This window comes from Dromiciops gliroides, chromosome 2, assembly GCF_019393635.1.
Source record: "Dromiciops gliroides isolate mDroGli1 chromosome 2, mDroGli1.pri, whole genome shotgun sequence".
NCBI classification, from domain to species: domain Eukaryota; kingdom Metazoa; phylum Chordata; class Mammalia; order Microbiotheria; family Microbiotheriidae; genus Dromiciops; species Dromiciops gliroides.
The window spans coordinates 425,695,056-425,708,327 of NC_057862.1; the positions used below are offsets into that span (position 1 = coordinate 425,695,056).

Genomic DNA, 13,272 nt, shown 5'->3' on the forward strand with positions numbered 1-13,272 from the left:
TTGTAACTTTTTGTTGGTAGAAGAGATGAGTCTTTGTGGTCTATATACCTTTGGTAGCATATGTTTGAATTTTACAGAAGATTTGGCATATATGCTGAAGGTTTCATTTAAAATATTCTTTTTGAAGGAAATTTGATCTTGAGGCAAAGAGAAGACTCTCTTTTTTGTTTAAATTGTTTCTTTTGTTTATGCCTCTTGTTTTCTTTTTTTTTTTGCGGGGCAATGGGGATTAAGTGACTTGCCCATGGTCACACAGCTAGTAAGTGTCAAGTATCTGAGGCTGTATTTGAACTCAGGTCCTCCTGAATCCAGGGCCAGTGCTTTATCCACTGCACCATCTAGCTGCCCCCTTCTTTTGTTTACATTATTGGGAGCATGTATGTTTAGGATAAGGGTGTTAATAGGGCTAGGGCCTTAAAGACTTTAAAGTGAACATTCCTCCCTCTTCCCTACTAGTTGTCTGAATAATGTCTTTATTGCCCAGGAGAACTCTTTTATTCCTTTGTATTATAGTCTTAGAATCACAGAGTTAGGAGGGACCTTTGAACATAGAATGTTCAAATATAGAACACAAGAGTATTCAAATTGTAAGGAACCAAACACTATCATAGTTTGCAAATGTCAGGGAAGTATCCTGGTGTCTTGATTCTGGGCAAGATAAAGTAAAAGCTTACGTATCTTGGGACAGGATCCTAGGGGCAGAATCCAGGCATGAGGGATGAGGAGCAGGATTAGAGTACAGTTGGAAAATGCAGGATGGTGTGCCTGGAATAGCAAGGAAGCAATAGTGTGGTTGGGACAGTAGGTTTGCAGAAGAGAGTTCTGTTCAAAGAGATGAGAAAGAGAGACAACCGAAGAGTTTTAAATGCCAATTAAAGGAATTTATATTAGATGCTAGAGGCAAGAAGGAGCTGCTGAAGTTTGGGAGTGTAGGGTTTGGTGGGTTGTGACCTGATGACACTTGTGCTTTAAGAACATTGAATATTAAAAGTTGCTCAAGACCATGTGGAGAATGCTTTTAGCAGAACTGTCCAGGATCCTGCTTTTTCTTAATTCTAGTCCTAAGCAGTCTCTTCTGTGTGAGCTAGATGGTGATTAATCTTTAGATAGAAGACTTTCTCTTTTAAAAAAGCACATAAGCTATTATAGACAACACAGCTCAGTTATGACTAGTGTACAGATATAGCAATTTAGACTATGTTGAGAGAAAATTTCCTTTGTTATTTATTCTAATCCAAGTTCATTTAGTGTTGGCTTTCATTTCTTCACAGTGGTACGATTAATGTAGTTCCCATCTAACAATGTTAAAGAATAGGATATTCTCAATTGAATTATGAAGGAGGAATATGTTCTGGCAGAGAAAGCCAAAGTGCTTTCTGCTTCATTGAGTAGACGATTAGATTGATGTGAGCTTCTTTCTTGAGTGATAGAACTGGTTTTAAAACTAAATGAAGCGAGCATCATCAATCCAGTTAGCATTGATAACTCATTATTATTGGTTGGAAAAGGGCTACATTTGTAACCCGATCTTTACTTCATCACACTGACAGATTTGGACTTAGTTAAGAAGGCAGGCTTGTTTCAAGTTAGACCCAAGACATAAAAATGTGCTCACTGTTTTGTCCTGAAATTTGTAAGCAGAAAAGGATGGAAAGCAAAGCAGATTCATGAGAGATACACGTGTAATTTTTATAAAATTTGAATGAATGAACTTTTAATGGTATTAATGAGGCTTTTCATTTAAACTAAGCTAAACTAGAAAAATGTTTGTCACGTAACTTTTGTACCTTTTATATGACAGGTACTTAAAATGTTTGCTGACTTCAATGGCCTCTTGAATTTATCTGGGTATATGTTTATATGATCTAACCTTTTCTGGTTGTATGTTCAACCATTCTGTCTACTAAGGATTCTTCTAGTTCTCTCTGGCATGATAAGGTCCCATGTTCTAATATTCAGTTTTATGTTCTAACATTCTATGTTCTAAAGCTTCCCAGTCTAATGTTTTATGTTCTAACACGCTGTATCCATGCATCCCATTCGAGGCCAACATTCTATGTTTTATGGTATGATGCTCTGTGACCCAGCCTTCCTTCTGGCACTAACATTCTCTGACTCTGACACTTTTACTGAGGGAAGGTTTTCTTGTTTAAAGTACTGCTCCACCTTTCCATTTTCTACTCTTTCTGCAGAATGTGTTCAGTGTTTCGTACCTCCCTATTTCAAAAAGACATTTAATAGTTTACTTTGGTTAATTGATAAACTGGGAATGTGTAAACAAGGACAAGCACAGTGGTGTCATTAAAAACAACAACAACAACAACTTGAAACTGTTACAGTTTGATGCCAAAATAAATTGGTGACAAACAGAAATTTTCAACAAAACCTAAGCAAATAGAGGTTTTAATGGAGGAAAAGATTCTGAGTTACATTCAGGAAAAATGATCTCTGAGAACGATTGGCTTTATCTCTTTCTTGTTATTGGTCCTATTGATGTTGGGAAGCGGTTCCTAATCCCAGACCCCTCTGTTCCTAGGTAACAGGCAAAAATAGTGCCAGCAGAAGTGGTCCTGCCAGGCCAAGCCCATGTGGTTTGGTGTTATTCAGTCTGATCCATATGGTCATGCTGAAGATGGTCCCTTGAGGGGTGTTAACACTCAGCCATGCAAACTCCTCCCTCCCTTTGGAGCTTTGCTGCCGGGCCCCTGCTGCTTGCCCATGTGTGAATCTTGATTAATTTTTCATTTTTAATGAAGTTTGATCATGTTTATTATTTCACATGATTGACTGCCCAGTCCTCCTCCCCATGTAATTGATAAAGCTCATATTTCTTCATCTGTCTCAGATTTCTTCAGGGGTAGAGTTGTAAGATTGGGCGCTTGTGGTTAATGTTAGATTTATTGCTCCCATTAGATGTATAAATTATCTCTTTTTCTCTCCACAGGAAGTTCTACAGACTTTGACCAAGTTTTGTTTCCCCTTCTGTGTGGACAGGTAGTGTTAGATTTTTAAACTTTACAAGAGAGAAAAAAACAACAACACTTGTCAATAAAACTGCTATGGAGAATGAAAACCATGCTATTTGTAACTTTCTGTCTGTTTAACTATGATTTAAAGCACCTATGTGCCGGGGAGAGTTGCAATATCCTCTTTCCTGGGGATTTTATGGGCACCATCAAAAAGTTTAAAAGTTTGAACTGTGCATTGGCAGGGTAGTGTGGGATAGTGGGAAGAGTCCTAGCCTGGGAGTCAGAAGATCTGCCATTGATTCCTCAGTTAATGTGCTATGTGACCTTGGTCTAGTAATTTTCCCTCTGCAGGCTTCAGTTTCCTCATCTGCAAAATGAAGATTAAGTTATATTATTAATAATAATAATGATGAAGAATAAGAAGTGATATAGTAAGAGGAGCTCGTAATCTGGAGTCAGAGGACCTAGGTTCAAATTCCAACTCACCTACTTTATCTCTCTGGGCCTCAGTTTCCTCATCTGTAAAATGTGGGTGCTGGATTATAGGATCTTTAAAGATCCCGTCAAGCTCTAAGCCTTGTCATTATTCTATTCTTATAATAGTAACTCAGATAATAACTTTCACAATGCTTTACAGTGTCCACACTCCCTTCCCCTCACCATCCCTATTAAAAACACTGAAGGAATAATGGCAGGATTATTATCCCCATTTTCCAAGTGAGGAAACTGAGGCCCAGAAGTGAAGTAATTTGCCCAAGTTCACATAACTTATGAGTGTCATAATCACAACTGGAACCCAGGTCTTTTTAACTCTAAGCCCAGTGCTCTTTCTCTGCACCATGCTGCCTTTGGGTCATCTCTAAAATCTCTTCTGGTTCTATGAATTTAATTTTAATACCAAACTTAAACCACTGAGTTAGCATGGTTGGAATTTAGTCTCCTGCTATTACTCTGACATGTGTTATATTAAACATGCAAGTGTTATAGAAATTAATGCATTTTGGATATAGCATACATGTGTGCATATGTGCATGTATGGGGGACTAAAGGGGGGAGGGAGGGAGAAGAGGGAGAGAGAACAAGAGAATGAGGGAGGGAGAAAGTGAAGGAGATGGGGAGAGAGAGAGAAGGAGGAGGAGGAGGAGGAGAAAGGGAGGGAGGGGGAAGAGAAAAAGGGAGGAGGAGAGAGGCAGTATGTGTCTATTAAGTAAACAGAAATTGGAGGTGCATCAAATTTAAAGATGCTTAAGTGTTCTCCTGAAATGTAGTAATTCTCCTACATTATTGATATGATGGATCAGATAGACAGTGACCAGGGAACTAGACTTGGAGTAAAGTGATTTGGGTTCAAGTCTTGGGTTCTGTTTCCTATCAATTGTATAACTTTTGGCAAGTCACCTTTTCCTCACCTGCTTAAATGAGAAAGTCATACTAGATGATCTCTATGGTATCTTCTGGCTCTGATCCATTCTGTGATTCTGTGACATATTGCTAAGTCACAATTTGGATCTTGATTGGATGCCTAATTTAATTCAACAAAGTGCCTCCTATATGTACAACACTATGCTTGGTGTTGGGGATACAAAGATAAAACGACACAGCCACTGCTCTCAGTTAGCTTGCAGTCTGCTGATGGAGAAGGATGAAAATCACGTACATATGATGAACAATTAAATGTACATAGGAAAGGCCATGAGAAATTTTAAGAAGAAGGGACTGTTCCTAACCGGGGGAAATTAGGTAAGGACTCCTAGGCCAGTCAGTGCATATGCAGTCAATGTTAAATGAAAAATTGCCTTAATTTCAAAATGGGTAGATAATATATAGAACAAAACACATTTCTCTTCCTTCATTTGTTTTCTAACCAGGCCACGTAAATTGTATTTGCTTGTTGGTTTCTTTTTCATGCAAGTTTCACATCTATTTGTATTAAACAATGATATGTGAGACCTATACTTTACTCACTGATAAAATGCATATTACAAATCATGGTGATGATCTGCTTGTAGGGACTAGTGGAGCTGGGATTTTAAAATTTTAATTGGTTTTTTAATAAAGAAAAACAAAAGAAAACCAGTTCAAATATGACTTTCTGTTAAATGGAGATCCATTTGGGGCAGATTTGGGTTTTTCCATGGCTGTTATTTTTAAATGAGTATTTTAAAACTAGAGATGGGATTTGGCATAGTGAATTGAGCACTGATATTGGAATCAAGAAGACATGGCTCAAGATCCCACCCCTGACATTTACAGGTATATGGCTGTGGGAAAATCTCTTAACCACCTGTAGCTTTAAACAACTCTCCAAGATTCTTTGTTATAGGTCATGATCTGTGCGGCAAAGGGAGCTTCCACACTGATGAGATCATAGGTCCTTGAGGTATTTTCAAACTGATAGAATAATAGTATGATACAGGAGACAGAACATTGGACTTAAGATTCTGGATATTCAGTTCTGTCTATGGTTCTGCTACTGTGTTACTTTGTGACCTTGGTTAAGTCACTTTACTTCTCTAGGCCTCAGTTTGCCCATCTTTAAAATGAGGTTAAACTTTATAATCTCTATGGGCCTTCCAGCTCTTACAATCTATCTTCTAAGAGTCTGTGTTTTATATTACAACAACCTAAGTTCCAAGATCCTCTACTATAACATGCTGGGGTTTTTTTTTGTTTTTTGTTTGTTTTTTTGCAGGGCAATGGGGGTTAAGTGACTTGCCCAGGGTCATACAGCTAGTAAGTGTCAAGTGTCTGAGGCTGGATTTGAACTGAGGTACTCCTGAATCCAGGGCCAGTGCTTTAACCACTGCGCCACCTAGCCGCCCCCAACATGCTGGTTTTTAATATTTTATATTCTAAGTTCACAGTACTAATAATTCCTTCACATGCATAATTTGGGGACAGAAATGTTATTCTAGTGATATAGTTTAATCTTTTACAATAGTTCCCTCTTTTATTGAGATCCCTTTCACCTTAAGTGTGATTAAATTTTCTTCTTTATAGAATAAAATATTTGGGGGAATATAAAAGGAATGTAGTATTTGGGTCCCCTACTTTCTGTTCCCAGATCTTAATTTTTACAAAATTTAATCTAGTGGGGCAGCTAGGTGGCGCAGTGGATAAAGCACCGGCCCTGGATTCAGGAGGACCTGAGTTCAAATATGACTTCAGACACTTGACACTTACTAGCTGTGTGACCCTGGGCAAGTCACTTGACCCCAATTGTCTTACCAAAAAAGAAATTTTTTTTTTTAAATCTAGTCTCATTTAGACTTGGTACCAATAAATTAATTCCTTTTCAGAAATACAAAGACTTCGATGCCAGGATATTTTCCTTGGGCATCAATAGTACAGTTTGTATTGCAAATGAATATTTTAGGTCAATTTGTCTCTGGCCAGTTTAAGCACCCCAGGTGCTGGGTTTTGTTATTGTGGGACATAGAGTATATTCTAGTAGGGTCAAAGAGTAGTGCTCAGTCAGATTTTTTTTTTAAAAGAAGTCTTCCTAGTTTTCCTGTGTCCTTTTTCCTTTTCTCCCATAGCAAATAGTAGTATAATTTATTAGTCAGTCCAAAAAAGTAGGACTTGCCCATTCACTTTTAAATGGAGAAGAGAGAACTTGTAAGAAAACTTAATAATCCATAGAATATTAGAGTAAAATGGACCTTAGAGCATAGGACATCAGAGCTGGAAGGGGCCTTAGCGATCATCTATGCCAATACCTCCTGTATTATAGGTGGGGAAATTGGGGCCTACATAAATACTTCTCTGGAAGGAAGTTAGTAGTAAAACAGGGTATAGGGGGCCAGCTAGGTGACACAGTGGATAAAACACCAGCCCTGGATTCAAGAGGACCTGAGTTCAAATTTGCCCTCAGACACTTGATACTTACTAGCTGTGTGACCCTAGGCAAGTCACTTTACCCTCATTGCCCTGCAAAAACAAAACAAAACAAAACAGGGTATAGAACTGAATCCTCTGAACTTCTTCATCCTGTGATTGTCTAACATGGCATACACAATTAGGGTTTCCAAATATATGACAGTTTGTCCTGTGAAAGAAGCATTGGTCTTTTTTAGCTTGATCCTACAGGAAAAAACTAGAAGTTACAGAGACACAGATTTTGGTTTTAGCAAGGTTTTTCTAACAGATATAGCTCTCCAGCATGGAATAGCTGTATCCAAAGTTAGTCATTTCTCCAACATTAGAAATGATGAGGCTAGATAAGCATTTGTGGATCTATACAAGGGGCTCAGACTTTGGGTAAGTGAGAACTAGATGACTTTGTGAAGTCTCTTCTAAGTGTGACATTCTATAAAATTGAGTGTTAATTCTAATATCTTGGAATTGTGGAATTTTAATTTTTGTATGACCAAGCATCTATTACAATGCCTTGCACCTAGGAACCTAAGAAATGTTTTGTTTTATTTTTTAAATTAAATCTTGCTTGTCATTTTAATATTTTTTCTATTTGAAACCAGGAATTAAGCAAATAATACAGTAATTTCTTGAAAAGATATAATTTTGATTTTTTTTGTTATTCTCTTATCTTTACCCTGTCTCTCTGAAGTAGAATGGCAAAAGGAACATTCTTTCCATTTGAAAAAAAATGGTGATAGAAATTACATACTTAAGAAAAATTCTTAAGTACCTCTTATATAAGAACATCTTATTTGTGATCAGTACTATTCAAAACATAGAAGTATAATGCATGGCCCTCTTCTCTCAAAGACCTTAGTCTGGTTGGTGAGACAAAACACACAGTAAAAAAAAAAATAGTGGGCTATTCAGTTCAACTAATAATCACAAGTAACATTTATAGCCCTTTGAGTTTAGCAGCATGTTTTACATATATTACCTCATTTCAGCCTCACAACAACTTAACAAATCCTTAAAGCTCCCATTCTTTGATGCAGAGTTCTTTGGTGGGCACTGAAGGTGATAAAGAAATAAATAAGATGATTAGGGAGGGTCTGTAGAGTTTACAATTTAGTAAGGGGATGAGACTCATATAATTATATACCTCACAGGACATGATAAATGCAGGAGAGGTACAAATGTTGTGATATTGGTGAGTTAAAGTGAGGGGCATAATTTCTGACAGAAGAAATGAGGGAAAGCTTAATGAAAGATGTGGGTAGCATTTGAACTGGCTCTTGAAGAATGGGTGGAATGTTAGATGGTAGCGATGACTGAGAGGATATTCCAGGTACAGGGAACAGCATCACCAAATATAATAATGTGATGGTAAGGTCTGGAATATGCTTTTCAGAGAGCTAAAAGGAGATGGCCAAGCAACCTTGTTTGGAACATGGAATACATGAAGAAGAATGGGGGATAAATTGGGAAAGATAGGTCAGAGCTAGGTTGTAAAAAGCCTTAAATGCCAGGCTAAGGACTTTGGACTTTATTCAGTCTGCAGATGGTTCTATATTAAGCCATTCCTGCTTAACAACCCAGGGACAGTGGAAGAAAAGAAAAGTAGCTGTCACGTGGGATTCAGTACATTGGCCCACATATAACGCTCCATAAATGTTTGGTGATGATGACTTGGCTAACATGGACTTTGTATCTCATGTGATACCTGGAATCCAACTGTTTCATCCACATGGTCCATGCCTCTGCATTCCATTTATATACTATACCTGGAAGCTTCTTCAGGATTTAATGAAATGCTTCTGGAGGAGACAGAAATAACCATCACTTGGCAGGCAGCATGAAGGTTAGATTCTGTGGTTTGAATAAACATTGCTTTTCTTTCTTGTTCTTCATGTTGACATGGACTTTGAAGATACATGAGAGGGTGTAGGGATAGTGTTGACTTCATCCTTGAAAGATTGCTTTTGGAGATATTCCTATTTGGGGTTTTGATTCTTTTGACTTGCTCTGAGAGTTAGGGTCCAGTTGGGTTCAATATTCCCTGTCTACTTGGGGAATCTATTGTAGAATTGTTTAAAAAAACAACTTAATGAAGAAGTTTTATCCTGAGAAATTTTGAAAGTTTAAGGATTAAGAAAGCATGAAAGAATATAGTACTAGAGTGAAGTTGTTGGTTCAACTTCTAGCTCTGCCACTAACTTTGAGTAAATCAGTTTTAGGGGTTTTTTAAATCTGTAAAATGAGGGGTTTTTCCTAAGGTCCTATGAGCCACTAACCAATCCTTGTTTTAAGATCTCTCCCAATTCCAAGGTGTCTATCTCAAAGGTCTTTTTGAGCTTTAAAATTTTTAATATTTTTTTATGTTCTATATTAGTTCTATGTTCTCAAGCCCTTTGAATTCTGACATTCTTTGTTCCATGTTCTAAAATTCCTTTTAGTTCTAATTATATTCTCACATTCTGTGTTTTAAGGTCCTGTATAACTCTAACATTCTATGATCTTTTGATTACTCTAAGACAAAGAATTGCTGCTGAAGTTGAAGATAATCACAGACACAGGAACTATTAAGAAATCAGATCCTTTTTCCATCATCAGGGAGAAATATCTAATATTATTATCATGTATATCAAGAAGTGGAAAGATGAATCAGTCCTCTGCCATGCAGAAACCTTATTTAAGACCATTTTTTGACAGGAACTTCCTGACTTTGTTAACTGGAAGTTGCCCAAGGAGAAATACCTTAAGATGTAATAGTTTTGAGCTTTGTCATTTGGTGGTATGTTTGTTACCCAACTGTTCATTAGTGTATAGCCAACCAGTCTGTAAAAGTAAGTGTCCCTCTGTAAGCTATGGTACCCCCTAAAGTGCCCTTTCTGTTTGAATTAGATGTCTGACCAGCAGCTGTTGTTAACCAAAAGCTCAATACCTATAAAAAAGAAATACAGCCAAAGGGAGCACCTTCTCTTGGCTGTTCTATCCAAGTCACCAGGATTCAAATGGTAGAGATTTCTCCCATAGGAGAAAAGATAAGCCAGACAGAGAACTTTTAGGAATATAAAATGTAAGAGCTGAAAGGAACCTTGCAGGCTGTCTGGTCTAGTCCATTGATTTTCACTGGTAAAGAAACCAAAGCCCAGAGAAAAGGAGGGACTGCTCTTTCAAGGTTAGTTAATGACAGGCCAGAACTAGTATCCATGTCTCCTGATTCCAAGTTTAGGGGTTTCTCTCCTATACTATGACCCTGCGATCTCTCTTGTCTTGAATGAATGAACGAGTCCTTTTGAAGTCCCAAATAACCAAGGAATAAAATAGTCGCACTTTTCACATTCTTGGTTTTATTATTATTTTTATTTGTGAATAGGAAGGAAGGTCTTTATGAAAGTTAAAGATGGTCTCCAACTTTCTAGATCAAATCACTTTTGAGCTTCAGTTTCTCATCTGTAAAACAGGGATGATAATATTTTCATGACATCCTTTATAAAAGTGTTAAAGAAAACGCTTCATAAAGTGGAAAGTACTCTAGAAGTGTGCAATTACTGTTCCTCCACCAAAACCCTCCTGTTGAAGTGTGGAGGTGACCTTAGAGGCAATGCCAAAAGAGGCATCCTGTAAATCCTACCAGCCTTCAGTGGTGTGGGACTCCTGTCCCTGGGGCTGCTTAGTGCTTTTCTCTCTAAGGTTACCTTGTATCCTTTTTATGGATCTTGTACATAACTATGTTTTCTTCTCCATTTGAATGTGTGATCCTTGAGGACAGGGACTGTTTTTGCCTTTTCGTTATCTCCTTAGAGCTTAGTACAATGGTTGGCACATAGCTAGAGCTTAATGAATACTTGTTGATTGATTGAATGATATACTGTATTTCTATTACTGGAGGACCAGCCTAGCTAAGTGAAGAGAGATTCATTACCAGAATATTGACCATTAGGGAATGATTTTTTTTTTTTGCCACAGCAAATAAAATACTAAGTCACAAAAAAATGTGATCTGCATCAGTGGGAGACGTGCCCATGCTGATGATATAGGTCCCCTGAAGTATTTTGCATAGAATTTTTTTTATAGTAACATACTTTTCTATAACACTACAGTTTACAAAATACTTTAACCAGGATCCTACAGTTACAACATAAAACAACTCCTTGAGGTAGGTAGTGTAGATTGTATTATCTCCATCTTACCGAGGAGAAAACTGAGGCTTAGAGAAGGGAAGTCAGTTGCTCCAGGCCACAGAGATATTGAATTAAAAATTGAACCCAGATATATATTTTTTTAATCCCCAAGGTCTGGATTAGCCCATCTTATTCCTAGAACCTACCACTTACAAATTCTCTTTGTAGCCTGTCTTTTTTTTTCTTTAAGGATTAAAAGATAGGTAATTATAACGGTTCTCATTCATGTAATACCTTAAGGTTTACAAAGCACCTTCCACCCCATAGTTCTGTGAGGTTAGTAGGGCGAATATAGCCATCTCTGTTTGACAGTTGCAGAAGCTGAATCCTGGAGAAGAAAAGTGACTTGCCCAGTTACATGACTAGTAAATGGTGGAGCTGGGATTTGAACCCTGGTCTTCTGTCAGGACTTTCCACTCTACTACACTGCCTTTCATACTTGGACTAAGGACTGGTTGGGTACTTTCAAGGCTTCAAGTATTTAAACATGATACATTCCAAGCAGACCAACACCTAACCTTTTTGGAATGCTAGCCATGTTTGTTTATTTTAAACATCCTAGAACCTAAAGCATAGCGTTAAACTCATGAAGGTACATCATTTGTGAGATCACAAAGCATTATCTTATAAAAAGCTGGGGAGCGTTTGTAACTTAGAATTTTTCTGACCTGTTGTGCAAAATAATTCAATCACATGAGCCTTCCCCTCCCCCAAGCGAGCCTTTCTTTCGTCCCCAATCACTTTAATTATGTGAGCTTGAATCTCGTTTCTCACACATCCTCAGCTCTCAACCTTGTTAAAATTAATCATATAATCCTTCTTTAAAACATAGTATTAAGTCACCATAGTAACATCGCATCCAAGCTTTATAGATAAAACATAACAGCCACAAGAAGGTAGCATTGGGTGTCCCCTCGACAGCTCTGTAACTTTTATAGAAATGTGTTTCTTCTCTTGGCTTGTTCAGGGTAGAGGATAGCATTACTTACACCTGTTTTATTACCATGTTCCTTTTAAATTGCTACCTTGTTTCTGTTCACATTCTTGGTTAAACCTGGCAGAAGAAAGTGTTTTCCTTTCCTTCTGAATTATTTTCTTGGACTCAGCAATCAATCTCCTCCAATATAATTTTTTCCCTTTAAATTGAAATAGGTCCTCTCCCTGGACCTTTGTCGTGGAAAAATCTTGTTAAAGGGATGATGATGAAGAAGAAGATGATGAAGATGAAGATAGGGGGCAATGGGGATGGTGATATACATTTGGGCTGTGCATTCTTTTAGATGAAAAAAATTTACAAAATGCTTTCCTGCTCATAATCACATTTGAGAGACTCTGTGAGTTATACTAGAACTCTGGACAAAGGCAGAAGACCATATGGTTTTAGAGCTAGTCTAACCTTTCATTGGTAGCTGAAGAAGCTGAAACTGAGAAGTGGGAAGTAATTTACCCAAGATTACCCAGGTAATAAGTAGTGAGCTAGGATTAAGACCCAGATTCTGTGATTGTACATCTAGGGCTTTCCCCATCACCTCACTTACATATTCTATGTTAGAAGACCCTGGTTGGAATTCCAGCTTTGTCACCTAATAATCATGTGAAAGTGTGCAAGTCACTTTCCTCCTCTAAGTCTTTTTTCATCATCCATAAAATGGTTTTAATCATATTTCCATTCTCTGCCTCCCAGACAGGCGAGAAGCACGTTCTGTAAACCTTAGAGGCCTACAAAAATTGCAATGGTCATCATTCTGTTTCATCTTGACCATAACCATGGACAGTTGGTGAATAATTCCTCTTCCTATAGTGCTTTAAGCTTTGCAAAATGCTTTCCTCATAAGACCCCCCCCCAATAGCATAAATAGTATTACCCTTATCTTAAAAATGAGGAAATAAAGGCTTAGAGAGGGGGAAGAAGTGACTTTGGTCAGGGTCACACAGCTAGTATATGCCAGAGATGGGATGAAAACCCAGACCCCAAGTCTTACTCTTTTTTGACTAGCCAGGTGGCCTCTTTCTTTTGTAACCATAAAGCTCTAGGTAAATGGGAACTGCTGTTAATTATTTTCTTATTCTGACAACGACATAGTGAGGTAGGAAATAAAAGTACTAATATCCCTGTTTGACTGATGAGCAAATAGAGGTTCAAATTTGTTCAGTAGAGTTGATAGTCGAACTGTCCTGACTCAAATGTTGGGCTCTCTCCACTAAACCACATCTGCAGGCAGAGGCAGAGACTATTGGTGTTTGGCACTCCTTGCATA

At 37.7% G+C, this 13,272-nt stretch overlaps 1 protein-coding gene across 6 annotated transcripts in view; it reads left to right on the forward strand.

Moving 5' to 3' along the window:
* Positions 1 to 13,272, forward strand: part of DENND1A (DENN domain containing 1A) — a 673,977-nt gene that overhangs the window by 189,986 nt on the left and 470,719 nt on the right. For all 6 annotated transcript variants that reach the window (XM_043984170.1, XM_043984174.1, XM_043984173.1 and 3 more), the window contains one exon: positions 2,945 to 2,994. In XM_043984170.1, the coding sequence (XP_043840105.1) occupies positions 2,945 to 2,994 (50 nt within the window). The remainder of the gene's footprint in view (positions 1 to 2,944; positions 2,995 to 13,272) is intronic.